We start from the raw sequence: 19,767 nt of genomic DNA on the forward strand, positions 1-19,767 counted from the left end.
TTTTTTTTTTTTTTTTTTAGCTTTGATTTTTGATTTTTGATTTTTTTTTTTTTAAAAAATAATATTTAAATATATATTATAATTTTTCTTTAAAAATAATAATAAAAAAAATGAATGAATAATAAATAGAAGAAATGAAAATTAATTTAGAAATTATGAATGAAGTTTTAAAGCTTGAAAAAGCAAAAATCTAAGAGGTTGATAAAGAATTAATTAACCAATTAAATGAAAACAATAATTTAAAATCAATAAACAATTTTTTATAGCAAGAGAATATTAAATTATCAAGTCAGTATAAAGAAATAATTATCAGAAACACTTAAATTGTATAAGAAAATGAAACCATAGTTTAAACTATCTAAGAATTATAATCAACAAATACTATATTAAATTAAAAAGTAAAATAAAATTATAAAAATGTTTAATTTTTTTAAATAATTTTAATTGTAGATAAATTAATTGAAATAAGAATATCTTAACGTAGATGATAATTTTAATAAAGTTATATAATAAAAATATGAATTAAAAAAACATGATTAATAAGTATAAGATTAAATAGAAGAATCTTTTAAAGAAATAACAAAATTAAATTTTTCTATTCAAGAATTTTTAAATAAAATACCTTTTTCAGTTTAAAAAGACTTTAAAAATTTATAAAACATAAAATTAAATTTTTAAAATTAAAATAAATAAAAAATAAAATAAACTGATTAAATAAATACATAATTAGAATATATTATTTAAAATTTATAATTGTTATTTTAAGATTCTAATCAAATATTCAAAATCTATAATGAACTAAAGTAGAAATAATTAAAAATTTTATTTTATTTTATTTTTTAATAATAATAAAAAAAAAAAAACAAATAAAAGATAAGAAAATAGAATTATAAATCAAAAAATTACAAATGTTGAAAAACAATATTTACTTCAAAGCGAAGAACTTGAATAATTAAAAATATTTGAATAAAAATTTCAAGAAAAAATTAATTTTATTAATGAAGAATAATCAGAAAGAGAAAAATAATTAACAAATATGATTAAGGAAATTAATTACAAAGAGACTACTAATTATAAGAAAAATAAAGATTATTTTATTTTAGTTTAAGAAAATGAAAATTTAAAAAATTATATCGTTGATATATAAAAATTAATTCAAATAAATGGAAAAAATTTTTAATCAATTGATGGATTAATTGGCTAAAAGAAAGGAAATATATTTTTATAAATAATTTCTAGAATTTAAAATGAATAATTAAAATTAAGTATTGAAAAAATATTGGAAACTTATTAAAAAAAGAAAATATTACTCAAGAAATTTAAGAATGTGAAAAAGCACTTTTAAAATTAGAAAATATTCTAAAATTTAACTAAATAGCTCCAGAATAAGAAAAAATAGCATTAAGAAAACAATTAGAATAAATAAGAATCGATTATTAATAATTAATTAAACAATAAAGTTTTTAATTATACTCTATCTATATATTTTTTTTTTTAATATAAAATTTATAGATTTTATAGAAAAAGAAATCGATGAATAATTAAATAGATTTGAAAGAGTTTAAATAATAGAATTACAAAAATAAAATTATCAAGAAAATTTTAATTCGTCAAAAGAAAAGTAATTTTATATTTAATAGTGCTAATTTTATAATTTTTTATATTAGTAAGAATTTAAACTAATCAGTAAATGGTACAATTATAAATTTAATTAATATTTATATAAATATTAATTTAATAAATTTAGATAATAATTGCAAAGTCCGCTTCTTTTAAAATATATATAATTACAGCGTAAACGACATATTTAAAGAAACAGAAAATAAGCTTTAAGAAAAGTTTATTTAAGTAATATTTATTTTCATTTATAAAAAAATTAAATAAATATTAAATTAAATATAAGTTTTAAACATTATAAGATGAATAAAAGAGAATAAGTTTTTCATCATAATAAGAAGATACGTTTGGAAAAAAATATTGAAAAACAAATAAACAATATATTGAAAAAAACAAAAATATATATATATATATATATATATATATTATATATTTTATATATTGTATATTTATATGTTTAAATAAATTATTCTTGAATTATTTCTATAATATATTTTAAGAACTGTTTTTAAATTATATATTAATATACAGTTCTAATGAATTAAATTTGAAACTTTAAAACAGATAAAATGTAAAATAGTTTTATTTTTTATTTATTTAATATATTGGTGTTAACGAAATATTCGAATAATCTGAAACATAGAATAATTATTGTGAGCGAATACTATTTTTTATCAAAAATCACATTGTTCGTTTAAATTTTTAAATATTAATTTATCTGTTAATAATAGCTTAGAAAAAAAATGATTTTTCTTTTTTATGTTTGATTTTTAAAATAAAATAGACATATTAAATATATTAACAAAAAAATAAAACCTTATATCAATTAAATTGACTATGAAAAAAAGTAATTTATTTCAAATGAAAAATATTTTATTTATATAGTCCCTAATAGCTAATAATATCAATAATAAATATGATGTTAGGTAATAAAAGTAAAAATTTTCCAAATTATTGCGTTTTGGAAAATATATAATGCTATTTGGGCTTGATTTCGTTAGAATTTCAAAAGTGAAATTTAATTTTTTAATTAAAAATTCAGAAAAAATAAAAAAATAACATTTTTTAAAAAAATCTTCTGAATATATGATAATAATTTCAAAATTGAGAATTGATTTTTAAATAACATAAATCATCAACAGATTAATCAAAAATAATTTAAGAATAGGCTTAAATAAAAGAAAATTTAAATTTTATTATGGTCTGATACTTCACCTAACTAAAAGCCTATTAAAAAATTATGGGGACTACTCAAATTCATGAGGAAGGAAAAATATATTCCAAATAATATAAATTAATATTATATCTATTTTTAATAATATTTCTATGATATGAACATTAAATTAAATATTATAGAATTTAAATAAATAAAAAAAAAAAAATTTTGTTTAATTATAATAGATTTTTTGTTAAAAAAATAAATTTATATTTTATTAATGATTTTAAAATTTTACACTAAAGTATAATAATAGTTGAAAATAATTTAAATATAAAAACAATATGAACAAATAAATTTTTAAAAAAAAATTTGAAAAAATTGATTTTTAACAAGGTAAATTTTAAAAAATGTAAAAAAATTGATATATATTGAAATTTAAATTAATTAAATAATTTATTATATATCAAATTAAATAAAGATTAAAAAAATATAAAATAAAAAATAAAGTTCATTTAAATATTATTAATTTTTATTTATTCTTCAACAATATTTTTAATTATTTTAAAAATAATTTCTTAAAAAATATTTTAATAATTTTAAATATTATTTAATATAAAATAAAGATAATAATAAATATAATTTTTTGATAGGAAAAATAAAGTATGATTAAGAAAAATATAAAAAAATTATATGATTCTTTTTTATTTTAATTTTATAATATTTTAAAATTGTAATTAAAAAAATATACTAAATGCATATTATTTATACTATAAAAAAGATAATGTTTAGAATAATTTACATTATAAAAAAGAAATAATTTTTAGAAGACTAAATAAAAAAATATTTAGAAAAAAATTAAATATAAATTATATACTTACAATATATAATAAAAAAAAAGATTAATAATTATTTGTTAATTTATTATAAAAAAATAGTTTAAAATTTAGATAAAATTGATAAAATATGTTAAATATATATATATATATATTTAAATAAATATATATATATATATATATATATATACATTATAATAATAAAACAAATTTTTAATTTTATTCTTTTTTATAAACAGTTTATATATATTTTAAATATTTTTTTTTTTTTTAATTTTTTTTAATTAATATATTCATTATAATATAATTTTTTTTTTTTTAAATTTATAAATTTTTATATTTATAAATTTTAAATTTTTTATTATTCGATTTTTTTTTTATTTATTTAAACTTTATTATTTTTTAATAACTCTATTTTTATAAATATTAAAATTTAGTTAATTAAATAAATTTAAACTTTTTATATTTTTTGATTTAAAAATATAATAAAAACTGTTATTTTTATGATCAATTTTCTAAAAATCAATGTTAATATAACTTATGTTTATTATTTTTATATTTTTTTTTTAAAAAAAAAATTAATTTTCTTATTTTAATTATTTCTTAAAAATTTTTAATTGTCGATTCATCGCTTAAAAATTTTAAATACTTACATAGTTCTTTAAAATAAATTAAAAGTATTTTTATTAATAAATATTATTATGTAAATAAAAAATAAAAAGTAAAACTAATATTTAAAAAATAATAAAAAAACTTCTAATTAAATATATTATAAAATCATTAATAAAAAAATAAAAAATCATGTAAAATGCAATTTATGATAAACCTCCATAAATAATATAATAAATATATCCTGATCCCAATAGACTTTCTTATTTATTATCTCTTCCAAAAAACTAAAAATTCATTTTATCTGAAATGCTAACATTAACATATTAGAATTTAAAAATAATAGATGAAGTCCATCAAAAATTTACAGATATTCCATTTATACATTTGAGCCATAATAACATAAGCAATTTATAAGGAATTAATTAATTTTTTAATTTATAAGGACTTTCGTTATCACATAATAAATTATAGACTTGGTAAGATTTACATGTAATTGAAAATAAAGAAAATATAATATTTTTAAGATTACGTAGGAATCCTTTATGTGAAAATCCAAATTATTAATCAAAAATTCTTTAAATTTTTCCAAACCTTTAACAATTTGATGATATAAAAATAACAAAAAAGTGCCTTTAATTAAAATATTAAACAGAAAACATTAGTCAAATATATATTTTACATTTTATTCATTTACTTCACTAAAAATTTAATATAATCCAATAGATTTTTTATAAAAACTAAAAAACAATTCCTTAATAAATTTACTGGATTAAGAAAATGGATCTTTTTTTGAATATTTTTTATCTTTTTTAAATTATGAACCGGTTCTTAAATTAAAATAACTTCCTCATTAATTTCATTTTGGAAACTTTTTTTTACGATTATATGATGTTATTTCACCTTTTATAAAATCTAAAATTTCTAATGAATAAATATTTATTTATTAAATTGATTTGTTTAATAGAATTCTGCACAAATACAAGGAAAAACATGATAAAACATTATAAAGCTTCTTAAAAAAACAATGTAAATAAAATCCAAAAGTAAACTAATAAAAATTATTGAATTCAACTTCGTATGCTTATAAATTTTATATGTAAGAGCTTTTAAATATTTCAGATTTTCCGAATTTGACTCCAAATAATACATATTTAAATAAAAAAGAAAATAAATAAATAATCAATTAGTAAAAATAGATTTATTTTCCTGTATTTCTACTAAACTTTGAGTATATGCAAGCCTTTTTTGAAGTGATTGCTGAATTAATGATGGGTCTGTTACATTCTTATGAAATCGTTATGTTTAGAGAATTCGAAGACTAAAAATCGGTAAAAATAAAATTCTAAGAAATCGAAAGAATTTTTAAGATTTTTAATCCTAAAAATTTTTCTACAGAAAATTTAGATGAATATGAAGAAAAAAAAATTTAATCTTCAAGAAATATTTCAAATAAAAATTCAATATAATCTTCAAGAACTAATAATAATATCAAAAACTCAAATAACAATAGAAACTCTATTAAAAGTACTGAATAAAATATTGTAGAACAAAACTAAAGCATTGCTTGTATTAATAATTTAAATAATACATTATAAAGAATTAATTTAAAAACTAAAAAATCTTTTTCTGATAATAGAATGTATTTTTAAATACATATATTTTTTTTATATTAATAATATTTAAAAAAGATAGTCTTTAAATAAAAATGATTAAATTTTAAAAAAACAAAAGATTAAGATAAAGTCTTTTAAATATAAAAAATTATAATTTTTAATAATCTACAAATTAGTTTAATTAATAAAGTGAAGAAGAATAAAAATATAATATCAACCCATAATAAAAAACTTAGAATTCAAATAGTATAAACATAATTAATAATTTAAATATTAATGATTAAGATTAAGATGAAAATTAAGATTAAGATTAAGAATATAATTAAGATTAAGATCAAAATCAAAATTAAGATTAAGATTAGGATTATGATTAAGATAAATATAAATATTAATTTTAAAATTAAGATTAATAAGATATAGATTAAGATTAAGATTTAAACTATTAAAATTAAATTTCTAATTATTAGTCTAAATATGAATTTAATTATTAATAAGATAAAATGAATATATTGATTACTATGAATAATAAATTTAATATGCTGAATAAGTTCTTAATTAATAAGATGAATATAATAATAATTAAATTTAATCCAAAAGACATTCTTCTTCTTTAAAAAGTTTAACAGGAAATACTTAAAATATTCAAGAATAATAGGATCTTTAAAATATTAAAGAATAGCAGGTTCTTTAAACCTAAAGAACATGCATTTCTAATAATTTATAATCTGATAAAATATAAAGCCACCTATTTAATTTTAAAATTAAGCGATTTCTTAGGAATTATTATCTAAAAATTAAGAATTTAATCCATAGTAATAGTAAAATATTAATAATAGTGATAAATCAATAATAAGTATCTAAAAATTAAATACTTCAATAAATAGTTATAAAAGTTATCAAAAAAAGAAGAATATATTTTAAGAAAAATTTTTGAAAGAAAATGTTAACTTTAATACAAAAAATATTGAAGATAATGAAAATAATAAGTAAAAATAAGAAAATACTTATAGATATTATTTAACAAAGTAATGTTAAGCTTTTAAAAATAATTTTAGTAATAGATCTTAATAAAAAACATAATATTTGCTTTTAACTATATTATAGGTATTATAAAAATACGTATAATAATAACTTCTTCAAGGATTAAGAAAAATATCTTTATATAAAAATAAAAAATACATTAAATTAGGATAAATCTTTAAAAAATAATAAAGAAAATATTATTTTTATAAATGGTATAATATAGTAAATAATATAAATAAAAATAAACTATATGAGATCCTATTTAAATAAAGATTTTTTAATATTTTGAAGTAAAATATAATGAAGAAAAAAAAAGAAGCTATTCTTATATAGAAAAGGAATTTGCAATATAAAGTTTTGTATGGATTAGCAAAACTTGTTAAAAATAAATGCAGAATAATTAAAGGATTTGATCTAATTAAAAGCCTAATTTTACAAAAAGCAATCGTGTATTGTTTTAAGTAAATATTTTATGTATCTTTGTAATAAAATTGTAATTTTATTTAAAATAATAACTAAATATTCAGATCATTAAGCAACTTGAATATGAAAAAAAAAATATAAAATGCTTAATAAGAATTTTAAAAGATAAAACTTCAAAACTTATGATAATAAATTAAAAATATAATAAGAAATAATATATTATATAAATTTATTATAAAATTATTTATAATATTTTTTTTTATATTTATAATATAAATTATAAATTAAAATTTATAATTAAATTATTATAATAATATATAATAAGTTAATACTAATTTTATTTCTAAAAAAAAATTATATTATTATTAATAGAAAAATAAAAGCTATTCTTTTAATATAATTTAATAACTAAATAAAATAGATAATATATTTTAATTTATAATGGAATAAAGTAAATAGTTAAAAGCAGTAATATTAGGTTCAACAGGTGCTATAGGAAGAGTAAATAAATTAAATTTAATTAAAAAGTAATATAGATTTTTTAAAAATAAAAAGATTTTAGTGAATGAATTATGCTAAAGTGATAAATGGTCTAATGTAACAGTGATTGTTAGAAGAAAATTAGATTAATGGGACAATATTTAAGGTAATATACTTAATTAATAGTATATATTACTTACTTATATTTGTTTAATTTTTTGAAAAAAAAGGTTATTAACCATTTTTTTTGCCTTTTATATTATTTAACAAAAACAATATTAATATTATTATATAGGAAAAGAGAAATTAAATATAATTTAAGTCGATAATTTAGATTCATTAGAAAATTTGAAAAATTGGGAATAGTTTAAAAATTATGATAGCTTTTTTTGTACACTAGGAGGCAGAACTAAAGAAGGAAAAGTAATAAATTTTTTTTGTTAAAAAAAAAACATTTTTTGTATTTTAAATTAGGAATAATTTTTTAAAGTAGATTATACATATTGCGTATTAGGAGCTTAAATTGCATAACATAATTGTATTTTTTAAATATTAATATATTATATAGATATTAAATATATTTTTAGAAATTCCACATTTTTCTCTTTTAACTTCTATGGGAGCCGATAAAAAGTCTATGTTTTTGTACATGAAAACAAAAGGATAAGTTGAAGATGCTATAGATAAATTTGGATTTAAATATTATTCTATATTTTAACCAGGTTTTTATTTTAAAGTCATATAATAATTTTAAAATTTATCATATTTTAGGTTTTCTTAAAAATAGAGATAATGATAAAAGATTAGGTGAAACAATTATTAAATATACACTTGCACTAATTTATCCTTCAATTGAAAGCAATGATTGTGCAAAAGCAATAAGATTAGAAGCAGAATAAAGATATTTTAATAGTTAACTTTCAAATTAATAAAAAATTATTTATTAAAATAAGGATATGCAAAAAATAGCTAATAATAAAAACTGATTAAAAATTAGTAAAATTATATATGAAAAATTAAAATAAATTTATATTTTTATAAAAAAAATTGATATTTATATTAAATTTTAAGTTAAAATTGCCAAAAATTAATTATTTTAACAAAATTTAATTTAAGAAGATATATTTATAAAGTATAAAAATACTTAAAAAGTTTTAATGTATAAATAAAAAAAATAAACCAATTATATAAAAATAATAATGTTTTTTGATAATAATAAAAAAAATATAAACAAAAAAAAATAAAAAATAATAATATATATTTAAAAAATGAATTTAAAATTTAAAATAATTATAAAAAAAATTAAAATAATAAAAAAAAAATATAATATAAATATTATTCATTTATTAAATTTTTTTATAAAAATTAAAGTATAAGTAAATTTTAGTAAAGTCTAAAAAGAAATTAAAAAAATATAAAAATTTTAAAAAAATTAATAAAAAAATAGGTTAAAATTTAAAATATATAATAAAAATTAATTTATATAAATTTAATATAATAAAAAATAAAAGTAAAATAAATAAATAAATAAATAAATAAATAAATAAATAAATAAATAAATTAATTAATTAATAAATGAATGAATTAAATATAATTCATATAAATTTTTTTTTTTTATAATTCATATTAATTTTAAATTATAGTTATTTATATTATATAAATTATATTTTTTTTTATTTAATATGAAATAATTCAAAAAAATTATTATTTTTAATTTTTTTACTTAATTTTTTTTTTTTTATTAATAATATTTAAATTTTTTAAATTTTATAATTTTTATATATAAATAATTTATATTTATATATTATGTTTTTTTTTTTTATTACATGTTTTTTTTTACTTATATTTTATATTTTTTTAAATTTTAAACCTTTATTATATATGAAATAAATTTCATTATTATAATTTTTAATCTTCTAGAAAATAGAAAAAAGAAAAGAAAAAACATTTATAATTTGTTTTCTTAACTATTTTATTTTTCTTAAAAACTAAAAACAAAAATACAAAAATAAAATATAAAAAAAGTAAAAAATAAATTAAAATAAATTAAAAATAATATAAAAAAATTTTTATAAAAACAAATATGTTTTTTTCAGGTTTTCCATTTTTCGAAGAAGGATCACAGGGTAATAAAAATAAAAAATAAAAAAACCAATTATTATTTACTTAATAATTTGTAAATAAATTACAATTTATATATATATATATATATATATATATATATATATATATGTATTTATATATATATATATTATATCTTAATTATTTTATAAAAAGGTGGTCATTAAAGATAATAAAAAGAAACTGATACATAGAAACTATACGATATCCTTGGTGTTCCTAAAGATGCTACAACTGCTTAAATAAAAAAATCTTTTATGCAACATGCAAAAACACATCACCCTGACAGAGGAGGAAATTCAGAAAAGGTATAGATATAATATATAATATATTAATTATTTATTTTAAAAATATTTATAAAAAGTTCAAAGAATATTAATAGGCATATGAAATATTATCGGATCCTAATAAAAGGGAACTTTATGATTAATATGGATTGGAAGGTGTAGAAAATGGAGGGGGAGGTGGCCATGAAGGTATTAAATCCTATTTTTCAATAAAATGAAAAAATTAATAACATTTAAAATTAAAAAGATATATTCGATATATTAACAGGAGGTGGTAATAGAGGTGTAAAAAACAAAAGAGGAATGTAAAAAATGAGAGGAGTAAAAGCAGAATTAGAAGTAACTTTAGAAGAATCATATTTGGGAAAAACCGCAAAAATGCCTTTCTAAAGACAAAGAAATTGCGAAACTTGTGATGGAAAAGGAGGTTCTGAAGTTAAATAATGTACAACATGTAAAGGAAGAGGAGTTCAAGTTAAAACAATATAAATGGGTCCTATGATTTAGCAATTTTAATAAGAATGTGGCACTTGTAAAGGTGAAGGAAAAATAATTAATGAAAAGGATAAATGCAAATCATGCAAAGGAAATAAAGTCTATGCTTAAAAATCTACTTTAGATATTCCTATTGATAAGGTTGATAATTATTATAATTTTTTTTCTTTAATATTTATATAAAATTTAGGGTGCATATGATGGACAAGAAATTATTATGCATGGAGAAGCCGATGAAGCTCCAGGATATATGGCTGGTGATTTACATGTAATAGTAAAGACTAAACCTCATAAAGTTTATTAAAGAGAAGGAGCTGATTTAATAATGAAGAAAAAAATATCACTTCTCGAAGCTTTGACTGGATTCTGTTTCAAAATACAAACATTAGATAATACAGAAGTCTAAATTGCAACTAATCCTGGAGAAATTATATTTGATGGTGCTAAAAAAATTGTAAAAGGTTATGGTATGCCATTCTATGGCGATAGTATGTCACATGGTAATCTTATTGTTGTTTTTGAAGTCGAATTTCCTAAAACTGGATCTTTATCTGAATAATAATTAAAAAAATTGGCTGAAGTAATTTTATTTTTATTTATTCTCTAATTAATAATATTTTTTTAGATACTTCCAGGTCCTAAGCCCAAATAAGTAGATATTAGTAAAGATGATATCTTAATGCTTGAAGAATTTGATCCTCATACTACAAATCCTAATGAAGAAGGAGGAAAAAGTAAAAATTATAATATTTTATAATTTTTAATTTATTAAACTTATTATTTTTAGGAGGTGAAGAAGATGATGAAGAAGATGAAAAATCAGGATAAACTCGCGCTTAATGTGCCTAATAATGAAACATTTTTTTAAATATTTTTTATCTAAAAAGAAAAAAAAGATAATTAAATATATTGTATTTAATAATAATATTAGCAAAAGTATTATTTATATTTTATTAATATTTAATATGCATTTATTTTATCTTTTTTAATTAATTAAATTTTATAAATACTATATTTTAATTTTTCTATTCAATCATTATATTTAAATTTAATAAATTTCGATATTTTTCACAACTTTTCTCCTCCTTGAAATTTTTAATTATTTATTATTTTTAAATCAGTTTCTTTATCAATATCATCAATTATTTATTCTAAACTTTTCGGAGGAGTTGACTTAAAAAAAAATTAAATTTTATTTATTTAAAAATTAAAAAATAACTTATTTATTTTCAAGTTTTTGATAACCCCAATCTAAAATATCATCAAATGATTATTAACCAAAATCTTAATATATTTATAATAAAATATAATTATTATATAATACTCGTTATTTATTATCTTTGTAAAGTTAATGTATACATAATAAAAACCATTATAATAAATCCAAAGTATCGAAAAATTAATTCCCAATTTCCATCTTAACATCTATAATATGAAATTAATGGGCTTAAAGACTTTACTATAGCAACATCCTTTATATTTGATATGTTTATTAAATTATTACCATTTAAAATAATATTACTTCAAATAAATTTGGTAGTAAATAAACTTCTAATCCAAATAATCTAAAGAAAAGATAAATAAATATTTTTAAAAACATTATGCTAAGCTAATATATTGAATAAAAACTATTAATTCATAAAAATAAAAATATATATCTTACTAAAGCAAAAAGTATAATAACTGATAAATAAAATATCATTTTTTTAAACGATAAAGGCCAAACAGGAAATAAACATAATGAAGCAATTCCAATTAATATTAAAGCCATGTAGGCATAAGATTTTTTACTTTTATTTCTAAGGAAAAGGAGTAAAAACTTTTTTTAAGATCAGTTAAAGCTACTATTTATTACTTTTTAAAAGTTATTATTATAAAGATAAATATATTAAATTTTTATACCTAATGAAAGATAAGTTTAGAAGGATATTTTAATTTATTTTTTGCTTCTGGATCTCTATCTAACCTTATTATTAATTTGATTTCTGATAAACTATAATATTAATTATTTTTATTAATTTTAATATTTATATAATTTTTTTTTTTAAAAAAAATACAATTTCAAAAAATCTAATAACTCTGATTCTGATTTATTTTTGTTAGGTGTATAGTAATCCTTTACTATTTCATATATTTGGTCCTTATAATCTTCAAAAATTTCAGAAAAAACATCAGCTTGATAAAATTAAATTTATTTTTATAAAATTATTTAATAAAAATACATCTAAAATACTAAACTCTACAGTCATAAACTATTGCATTATGTTCGTACAATTGATTTTTTCTAAATAACTTTATTAAATTTTAAAAAGCTTTTATTTTTTTTTCTCTTTATTTTTATTATTCAAAGTCTTAATCTATTGTATTTTGCTTTTTATTTTTTAAATCAATATTTTATTTTGACATTTTTTATAGATTACAAATCTTTAAAAATTATTTTTTAATTTTAAATTAAATAATTATATTTTTACACATAATGTTTATAGCATGAAAATTATTTAATAAATAAAGTAGTAATTAAAAAATGTAAAAAAATAATATTATGTTTAATAAATAATATTTTAAGTTTAATAAATAATATAGTGAGATATGTGATCACCAGACTCGGCTTTGGTATATTTTTTTCAATTTCTTAGTAATATACTATAATTCTTTGACATTTTACCCAATATTATTTTCCTAAGTAACATCAAAATTAATTTTCTAGATTAGTTTATTTGCTACTCAAATAATCTATACGCTGATACATGTGTGCCAGTAAGTAGAGAATGTATCTGATATTTTATTTTTTTATATTATTATACATTCACTCTGTTTATTTTTAAGAATTTAATTTTTTTTCTATGTTTTGATTTTAATGCTCGTAATTGTTATAAAAAAGCGTAATAAAAATTATAGAATTTTTGATATTTATAATATAGGTATTTCTTATTTTAAAAGGCTATTTAAATTAAGGTTGTTTTAAATTTCTATTTAATTATTCCTTTTTTTAATTTTTTATTTTATAGGAGGTCTGAGTTTGGAATCGGGATTATTTCTTAAATTTTTTAAAATAACAGAACCTTTTGAAAATTTGCTTTAATTATTTTTTTATGATTTAGGAGATTAATTTATTATTTCAATTATTTCATTTTAAAATTTTTATCTTAAAAATACTTATTAAAGCAATTTAATAAGAATTTGTAATTTTTTATTCAATCGTAAGCTTAGTTATTTTTTCTGATTAAATTTTTTATTAATTTTGCTTAATTTGAATTTTTCTCTTTAATCAATATATTATAACTATAATATTAATTAAAATCATAATTTAATATATAAAAAATACAAATAAACTCTTATTAATTACTGTATTTCTTAGTTTCTTTATCCTAAATATTTAGTCTTTCATACATACTAAAGGTAAAAATATTTAAACTTTTTTCAGTTTATATTATTTTTAAGACAAATCCCAATATCTGTATTTTTTATTAGGGAAGGGATGTGCTCATTAAAGTAGTGTAATAACAATTTAATTTTAATTATGTTTCTAATAATATTCTGTAAATTTTATAGCATAAATTATTTCATTGATTCTAAATAATAAATTTTAAATTATTTAAATTGTAAAAGTAAAAATTTTTTTTAAAAAAAAATTAAAAAACTTAATTTATAAAAATAAAAATGATTATTTATTTATTGAAATTTTTTAAATTTTTAAAAATTTATGTAAATTGCAACGCAATAAGTTACTGAAAAAATAATTAAAAGTTTTATAATTTAATTTAAATTAGTTATTTTAAAAACTCTTAAAATAATAAAAATTGAGTTTTTTCATTATAATTACTAAAATACTGTAATATTTTATAAAATTTATTTTTATATGTTTAATTTTGTTTTATTAAAAAAATAATTTAAAATTATAATATTCAAATATCTTGTAAAAATTAATCTTTTAATAAGTCTTCTGTTGTTAGTCTTTTTTACGGATCTCTTTATATACATAATCTAATAAATCTATCTAACCCAGAAGATATATTACTTGGAATCTCCGGAATTTCATCACTAAGACCTATCTTCATTATAGCTGCAATTGGATTATCGAATTAATAATTATACCATGGAGGTTTTGCTGAAGCCATTTCAAGTATGGTACATCCAAAAGACCAAATATCAGATTTAGTATTATATTTTGATTATTTAACAATTTCAGGAGACATCCAAGGGACAGATCCTTTAAGTGTTTTCTGCATAGCATCCTGATTAGAATTTAATGTCAATTCTAGTTGTTTTGCACATCCGAAATCAGATAATTTAACTACTCCATCAGTTCCAACTAATATATTAGCCCCTTTAATATCTTTATGAATTACTTTTTTTGAATGCAAATAATTTATTCCCTTTAAAATTTACTTTGCATATATTTTTATCGTTTATTCTTCTAATGCGCCATATTTTTGCAGTATTTGACTTATATTTCCATCACTCATATATTCAAGGAATATACATAAACAATTTTTTTATCTTTCATGTCCTAAATATTATATTATATGCTCATGTGATAATTCTTACATTATTTTTAATTCTTTTTCTTGTTAATCAAGGAAATCCTTATCTAAATGTGACGAAGCTTAGCAATTAATTTTTTTTACAGCGAATATTTCACCAGTATTGCAATTCATAGCACGGAAAACTTATCCAAAACTTCCTGCCCCAATAAAATCTCCTATTTTCCATTTAAATTTTTATACATGTTTGCTTTCTTAGATATTATTATGTTCATCATTATTAAATGTTTAACTTTAATCTTCTAAACTTGATTTTTCTGAATATTATAAAGTTTCCTTTTTTTTTTTAATCTAAAAATATTTTTATTATTTTACATCTTTATTAAAATCTTAAATATCTTCATCATCATAATTGGATAAATAAGGAATATTTTGCGAAGTATATCCATTTTTTTCCATTTAATCATTTTTATAAATTATTGTTTTAGAATTTTCTATTTATCTAAAAAGCTTACCTACATAACCTTTTTTCTTTACTTTTTCTAACTCATTAAAATTATCTTCTTCATTTTTTTGAGAAACTTTTTATTTTACATATATCTTTCGGCTTCCGTTTTTTTTGAGCTCGTCAATTATACTTGTCTTTATCTTTCCTGCATCTTCTGAATATGGTCTATTGAAGAAAGGATTATTTTTTATTTCTGTTTTATTATTATTTTAAGCATTTACTTTCTTTTAAACTTTTTATGAATGAATAATTTAATTTTTTTAAACAATCAACGGTAATAATTTTCTTTATTAATTTAACTCTTCTTAATATTTGAAAAAAAAAATAAAAAAATAAAAAATATGACATTTTTGTTTTTATTTTTAACATTATTTATTAATTAAATCAATTTCGTTTGATAATGATTTGATAAAATCTTAATTCATTAATTTTTACCTAACTGTTTATTATTATTACAAATTATGTTTATATAATTAATAACTAATGTAATTATTGTTAAATTGCTTTTTAATTTAATTAGCTTAAATATCAATAATTATTTTTCTTCTTAAAATTAAAATTAATGATTTAGGTAAAAAAAAAAAATTATAATTTATTTGTTTTTACAAAATTATTATATTTTCAAAATTAAATATATAAAAATAATAAATTAATTTTTATTAAATTTGTGATATTTCTTTTTAATACAAACATATAAATTTATCGTAATTTAATTAATTGTTAATAATTAAAAATAAAATTTCTCCAAAAATATATTAAATAAAATAATATTTAATTAAATATATTTTATTTTTAATAAATAAAAAATTTATTTCATTTATAAATAAACATAAAATAAGTAATTTAAAGCTAATTATTTTTTATTTTTAAAATTATTTATTTTTGTTATTTTTATTATAATATTTATCTAAAAATTATATTTAATTATATATTTAAATAATTATAATCATATGTCAATTTTTAAATCCATAATTTCCTTATTTTTATTTTTATAATTTAATAAATATGAAATCTCATAGTTAGGTTATTATTTAATTAAATAAATAATATTTTTTTAAAGTTCTTTCGGATTTATATTTTAATCAATTTCATTTAATAAATCTGTTGCTAAAAGTAACTATTTATTACAAATTTATGTAAATTATTATATTTATGTTTTTTTATATTTTAACGCTTTTGAGTTAATTCTCTTTTGTATAAGGCAAGGAATAATATTATCTTATTTATTACATAAAAAAAGAACTGTTAGATTACAAATTAAATCCTTTCATTTTTAACAATTGCAATTATAAAAATTAGCTAAGAGTAAAATTTTTTATGTTATTTCTCATATATAAATGAGCTAACTCTATTGAGATTAACTACTATATTTGCTATATTGAAAAGTCATTTAGTATTCTCTTTTTAATTTTAAAAATGGTAATTTCAATATTTAAAAAAATTAAAGTTTTTAAAAAAAAATAGTTTTATCAATACAATAAATATGTTTTATTGTAAACTATATTTTATTTATATATAAATATAAGTTTACATATTATATAATAAAAAGAAGAAATTAAATATTTTATTTACTTTTGATATAAATAAATCATAATTAGGAAGAATTGTAAATATAAATATTTCATTATCTAAAATATTTGGTTTAATTTTATTACTAATTTATTTCAGCTTTTAATTTAAAGTAAATAAAAAAATATATATTTTTTAATTTACTTATGTTTAATTTAAACCTTTAATCGATTATAATATTTTATTGTTTAAATATTTATTATCTTTAATAATAATATTTTCTTATAAATATATACTAGTTATTATATTAGAAAGTTTTTTTTCTATAAATCAAATAAATAGAGATAATGCTTTAAAATTTATGAAATATATTAATTTTTTTACCATATTTACTATTCAAAAATAATATTTAACCCTATCCATCTAAAGGATCTACAAAATACTCACACATATCAACTATATTATAAAGAAAAGTAAAATTTAGCATAATAATTATAGCTAAAATAATTTTTTGTTTATTCAAAAATATAATTTCTATTATTAAAAAAATAAATTTCATATCTGATTTTTATTTTTTTTTACAAAAAAAAATTGATCTTTAATTTGTATTGATACTTTCATATTTATTTCTTATTTTTTGTGCTTCTAATTATTCATAATATTATTTTTATATTGCAATTTCTTTTTGTTTTTGCATTTTTTTAATTTCATCTTTATTTCTAGAGTCACAAAAATTATATTTAGTTTGATTATTTAAAATAAATTAAACTTATTTAAAATTTGCTTTAAATGTAAACTAAAAAGGATTCTTAATAATTAATTTAATATTACTAATTAATTAAAACATTTATTGTATTAATTTTTTTTTTTTTTTTTTTAATTTATACAAAAATTATTTATTTATATATCAAATATAAATAATACTTAAATTATTTATAATATATAAATACATATATAAATATTATTATTTTATATAAAAATTAATCATAAATATTTTATTAATAGTTTTATGTTTAAATTTGCAGTATAATTGTTCAGTGAGGTTAACTCCACTAAATTTATTTTATATCAATTCCTTATTATACCATTTCCCATAAAGGAGACATTTCTCTTAATGATGTAACTTTTTCAACAAGAACTTAAACTAAGTAATTAATTTCTTCCTCAGTAGTAAATCTCCTATAATATTATTAATAATTATTAAAAAATATATATAAAAATATTTACCCGATTCCTATTCTTAATGAAGTATGAGCTAATTCTTCATCAACCCCTAAAGCTCTTAATACATATGAAGGCTCTAAAGAAGCTGATGTACATGCTGAACCACTTGAAACTGCACATTATTTAATTCCCATAATTAAGCTTTCCCCTTCTACGAATGCAAATGAAATATTTATATTTCCTTTATATCTTCTATCCTTTTTTTTTTTATTTCAAATAAAATAATTGAAATTTACATTGTCGCCATTTAAATATATATTAGGAATTTGTTTTTTAATTTAATCCATAAAAAGGTTAGAAAGTCTATTAACATGAGCATTATCGTTTTTCATTTCTAATTTTGCAATAGCACATGCTTCTCCAAATCCGACACATAACTAAAATATGATAATTTTTTATTTTTATTTATTTATTTATTTAAATATTTTATATTTACATGAGGAGCCAAAGTTCCACTTCTTAATCCTCTTTCTTATCCTCCTCCATTAATAATTGCTAATTATTAGACAATAAAAAATGAAATGATTTTTTATTATTTAATAAAAAATTACGTAAAATTCTAACTTTAGGTTTTCTTCTGACATATAAAGCTCCGATTCCTTTAGGGCCATAAATTTTATGACTAGTGATTGACATTAAATCAATATTTAACTCGTCTACATTAATAGGCACTTTTCCAAGAGCCTAAGAAGCATCAGTATGGAAATATACTTTATTTTCTCTGCAAATTTATCCTAATTATTTCATATCTTGCACAACCCCGATCTCGTTATGAACAAAAATTACACTAGCAACTAAAGTATCATTTCTTAATGCTTTTTTAAAAGTTTCTATATTAACAAGTCCATTCTTATCAACTGGTAAATAAGTAACTTCAAAACCTTATTCTTCTAAATTTCTACATGTATCAAGTATACATTTATGTTCTATTTAAGTTGTAATTATATGTTTTTTTTTTTTCCCGTGAAATTATGTCAATCCTTTTAATGCTGCATTATTTGATTCAGTCGCTCCTGAAGTAAATATTATTTCTTTAGGATCTGCATTTATTAAATCACTTATATTTTTACGTGCATCTTAAACGGCCTTTTCAGTTTGCCAACCATATTCATGTGTCCTTGAATGGGGATTTCCATAGCAATTAATTTAAAAAGGCATCATTTTGTCTAATACTCGAAAATCCAAAGGTGTTGTAGATTAAAAATCTAAATATATAGGTCTTTTCGGAACAGTTTTAGGTTTAATTTAAGAAAACTTACGAATTATACTTTTCAACAGTGAATGTTATTTATATATATGCATTATTTTTATAGATTTATAAAAAGTATTATTTATTATTTACTTTTCTTTTAATAAATAAAATAATTATGTTTTATTTA

The 19,767-nt window shown here is 16.3% G+C and overlaps 3 protein-coding genes across 3 annotated transcripts, besides 32 other annotated features; 1 reads left to right on the top strand and 2 right to left on the bottom strand. All coding sequences in view use genetic code 6, as the record gives it.

Moving 5' to 3' along the window:
* Positions 1-647: 647 nt before the first annotated feature.
* Positions 648-706: a microsatellite.
* A 1,268-nt stretch (positions 707-1,974) lies between these two features.
* Positions 1,975-2,025: a microsatellite.
* Positions 2,016-2,072: a microsatellite.
* A 1,036-nt stretch (positions 2,073-3,108) lies between these two features.
* Positions 3,109-3,165: a microsatellite.
* A 156-nt stretch (positions 3,166-3,321) lies between these two features.
* Positions 3,322-3,396: a microsatellite.
* Positions 3,397-3,536: 140 nt separating this feature from the next.
* Positions 3,537-3,602: a microsatellite.
* A 144-nt stretch (positions 3,603-3,746) lies between these two features.
* Positions 3,747-3,799: a microsatellite.
* A 115-nt stretch (positions 3,800-3,914) lies between these two features.
* Positions 3,915-3,971: a microsatellite.
* Positions 3,925-3,966: a microsatellite.
* Positions 3,925-3,968: a microsatellite.
* Positions 3,972-6,106: 2,135 nt separating the features above from the next.
* Positions 6,107-6,269: a microsatellite.
* Positions 6,270-6,467: 198 nt separating this feature from the next.
* Positions 6,468-6,526: a microsatellite.
* Positions 6,527-7,545: 1,019 nt separating this feature from the next.
* Positions 7,546-7,592: a microsatellite.
* Positions 7,593-7,800: 208 nt separating this feature from the next.
* Positions 7,801-7,840: a microsatellite.
* A 462-nt stretch (positions 7,841-8,302) lies between these two features.
* Positions 8,303-8,348: a microsatellite.
* A 429-nt stretch (positions 8,349-8,777) lies between these two features.
* Positions 8,778-8,825: a microsatellite.
* Positions 8,826-8,993: 168 nt separating this feature from the next.
* Positions 8,994-9,076: a microsatellite.
* Positions 9,037-9,092: a microsatellite.
* Positions 9,055-9,093: a microsatellite.
* Positions 9,094-9,165: 72 nt separating this feature from the next.
* Positions 9,166-9,234: a microsatellite.
* A 17-nt stretch (positions 9,235-9,251) lies between these two features.
* Positions 9,252-9,351: a microsatellite.
* Positions 9,352-9,461: 110 nt separating this feature from the next.
* Positions 9,462-9,506: a microsatellite.
* Positions 9,462-9,538: a microsatellite.
* Positions 9,539-9,742: 204 nt separating this feature from the next.
* Positions 9,743-9,827: a microsatellite.
* Positions 9,757-9,806: a microsatellite.
* An 8-nt stretch (positions 9,828-9,835) lies between the features above and the next one.
* Positions 9,836-11,677, top strand: IMG5_054010 (hypothetical protein; the record flags this gene model as incomplete). The annotated part of the gene is made up of 7 exons (XM_004037348.1): positions 9,836-9,886; positions 10,038-10,189; positions 10,246-10,357; positions 10,416-10,804; positions 10,854-11,243; positions 11,289-11,397; positions 11,451-11,677. Coding segments are annotated over 7 exons (1,269 nt in total), but the record flags the coding sequence as incomplete, so codon positions are not given.
* Positions 9,954-10,017: a microsatellite.
* Positions 11,678-13,195: 1,518 nt separating the features above from the next.
* Positions 13,196-13,244: a microsatellite.
* A 1,229-nt stretch (positions 13,245-14,473) lies between these two features.
* On the bottom strand, positions 14,474-15,606 carry IMG5_054020 (protein kinase family protein, putative; the record flags this gene model as incomplete). Its single annotated transcript, XM_004037349.1, has 4 exons — positions 14,474-14,493; positions 14,682-15,039; positions 15,292-15,483; positions 15,523-15,606. 4 exons carry the CDS (start codon positions 15,604-15,606, stop codon positions 14,474-14,476), a joined length of 654 nt encoding a protein of 217 aa, XP_004037397.1.
* Positions 15,607-16,402: 796 nt separating this feature from the next.
* Positions 16,403-16,442: a microsatellite.
* Positions 16,433-16,492: a microsatellite.
* Positions 16,493-16,497: 5 nt separating this feature from the next.
* Positions 16,498-16,549: a microsatellite.
* A 1,130-nt stretch (positions 16,550-17,679) lies between these two features.
* Positions 17,680-17,721: a microsatellite.
* Positions 17,722-18,053: 332 nt separating this feature from the next.
* Positions 18,054-18,112: a microsatellite.
* An 86-nt stretch (positions 18,113-18,198) lies between these two features.
* IMG5_054030 (tRNA splicing protein, putative) lies at positions 18,199-19,690 on the bottom strand (the record flags this gene model as incomplete). The annotated part of the gene is made up of 5 exons (XM_004037350.1): positions 18,199-18,343; positions 18,392-18,585; positions 18,625-18,765; positions 18,825-18,883; positions 18,940-19,690. The coding sequence occupies 5 exons, from the start codon at positions 19,688-19,690 to the stop codon at positions 18,199-18,201; spliced, it is 1,290 nt and encodes a 429-aa protein (XP_004037398.1).
* Between the last annotated feature and the right edge of the window lie 77 nt (positions 19,691-19,767).

This window comes from Ichthyophthirius multifiliis (genome assembly GCF_000220395.1).
Source record: "Ichthyophthirius multifiliis unplaced genomic scaffold scaff_1120509250183, whole genome shotgun sequence".
NCBI lineage: Eukaryota > Ciliophora > Oligohymenophorea > Hymenostomatida > Ichthyophthirius > Ichthyophthirius multifiliis.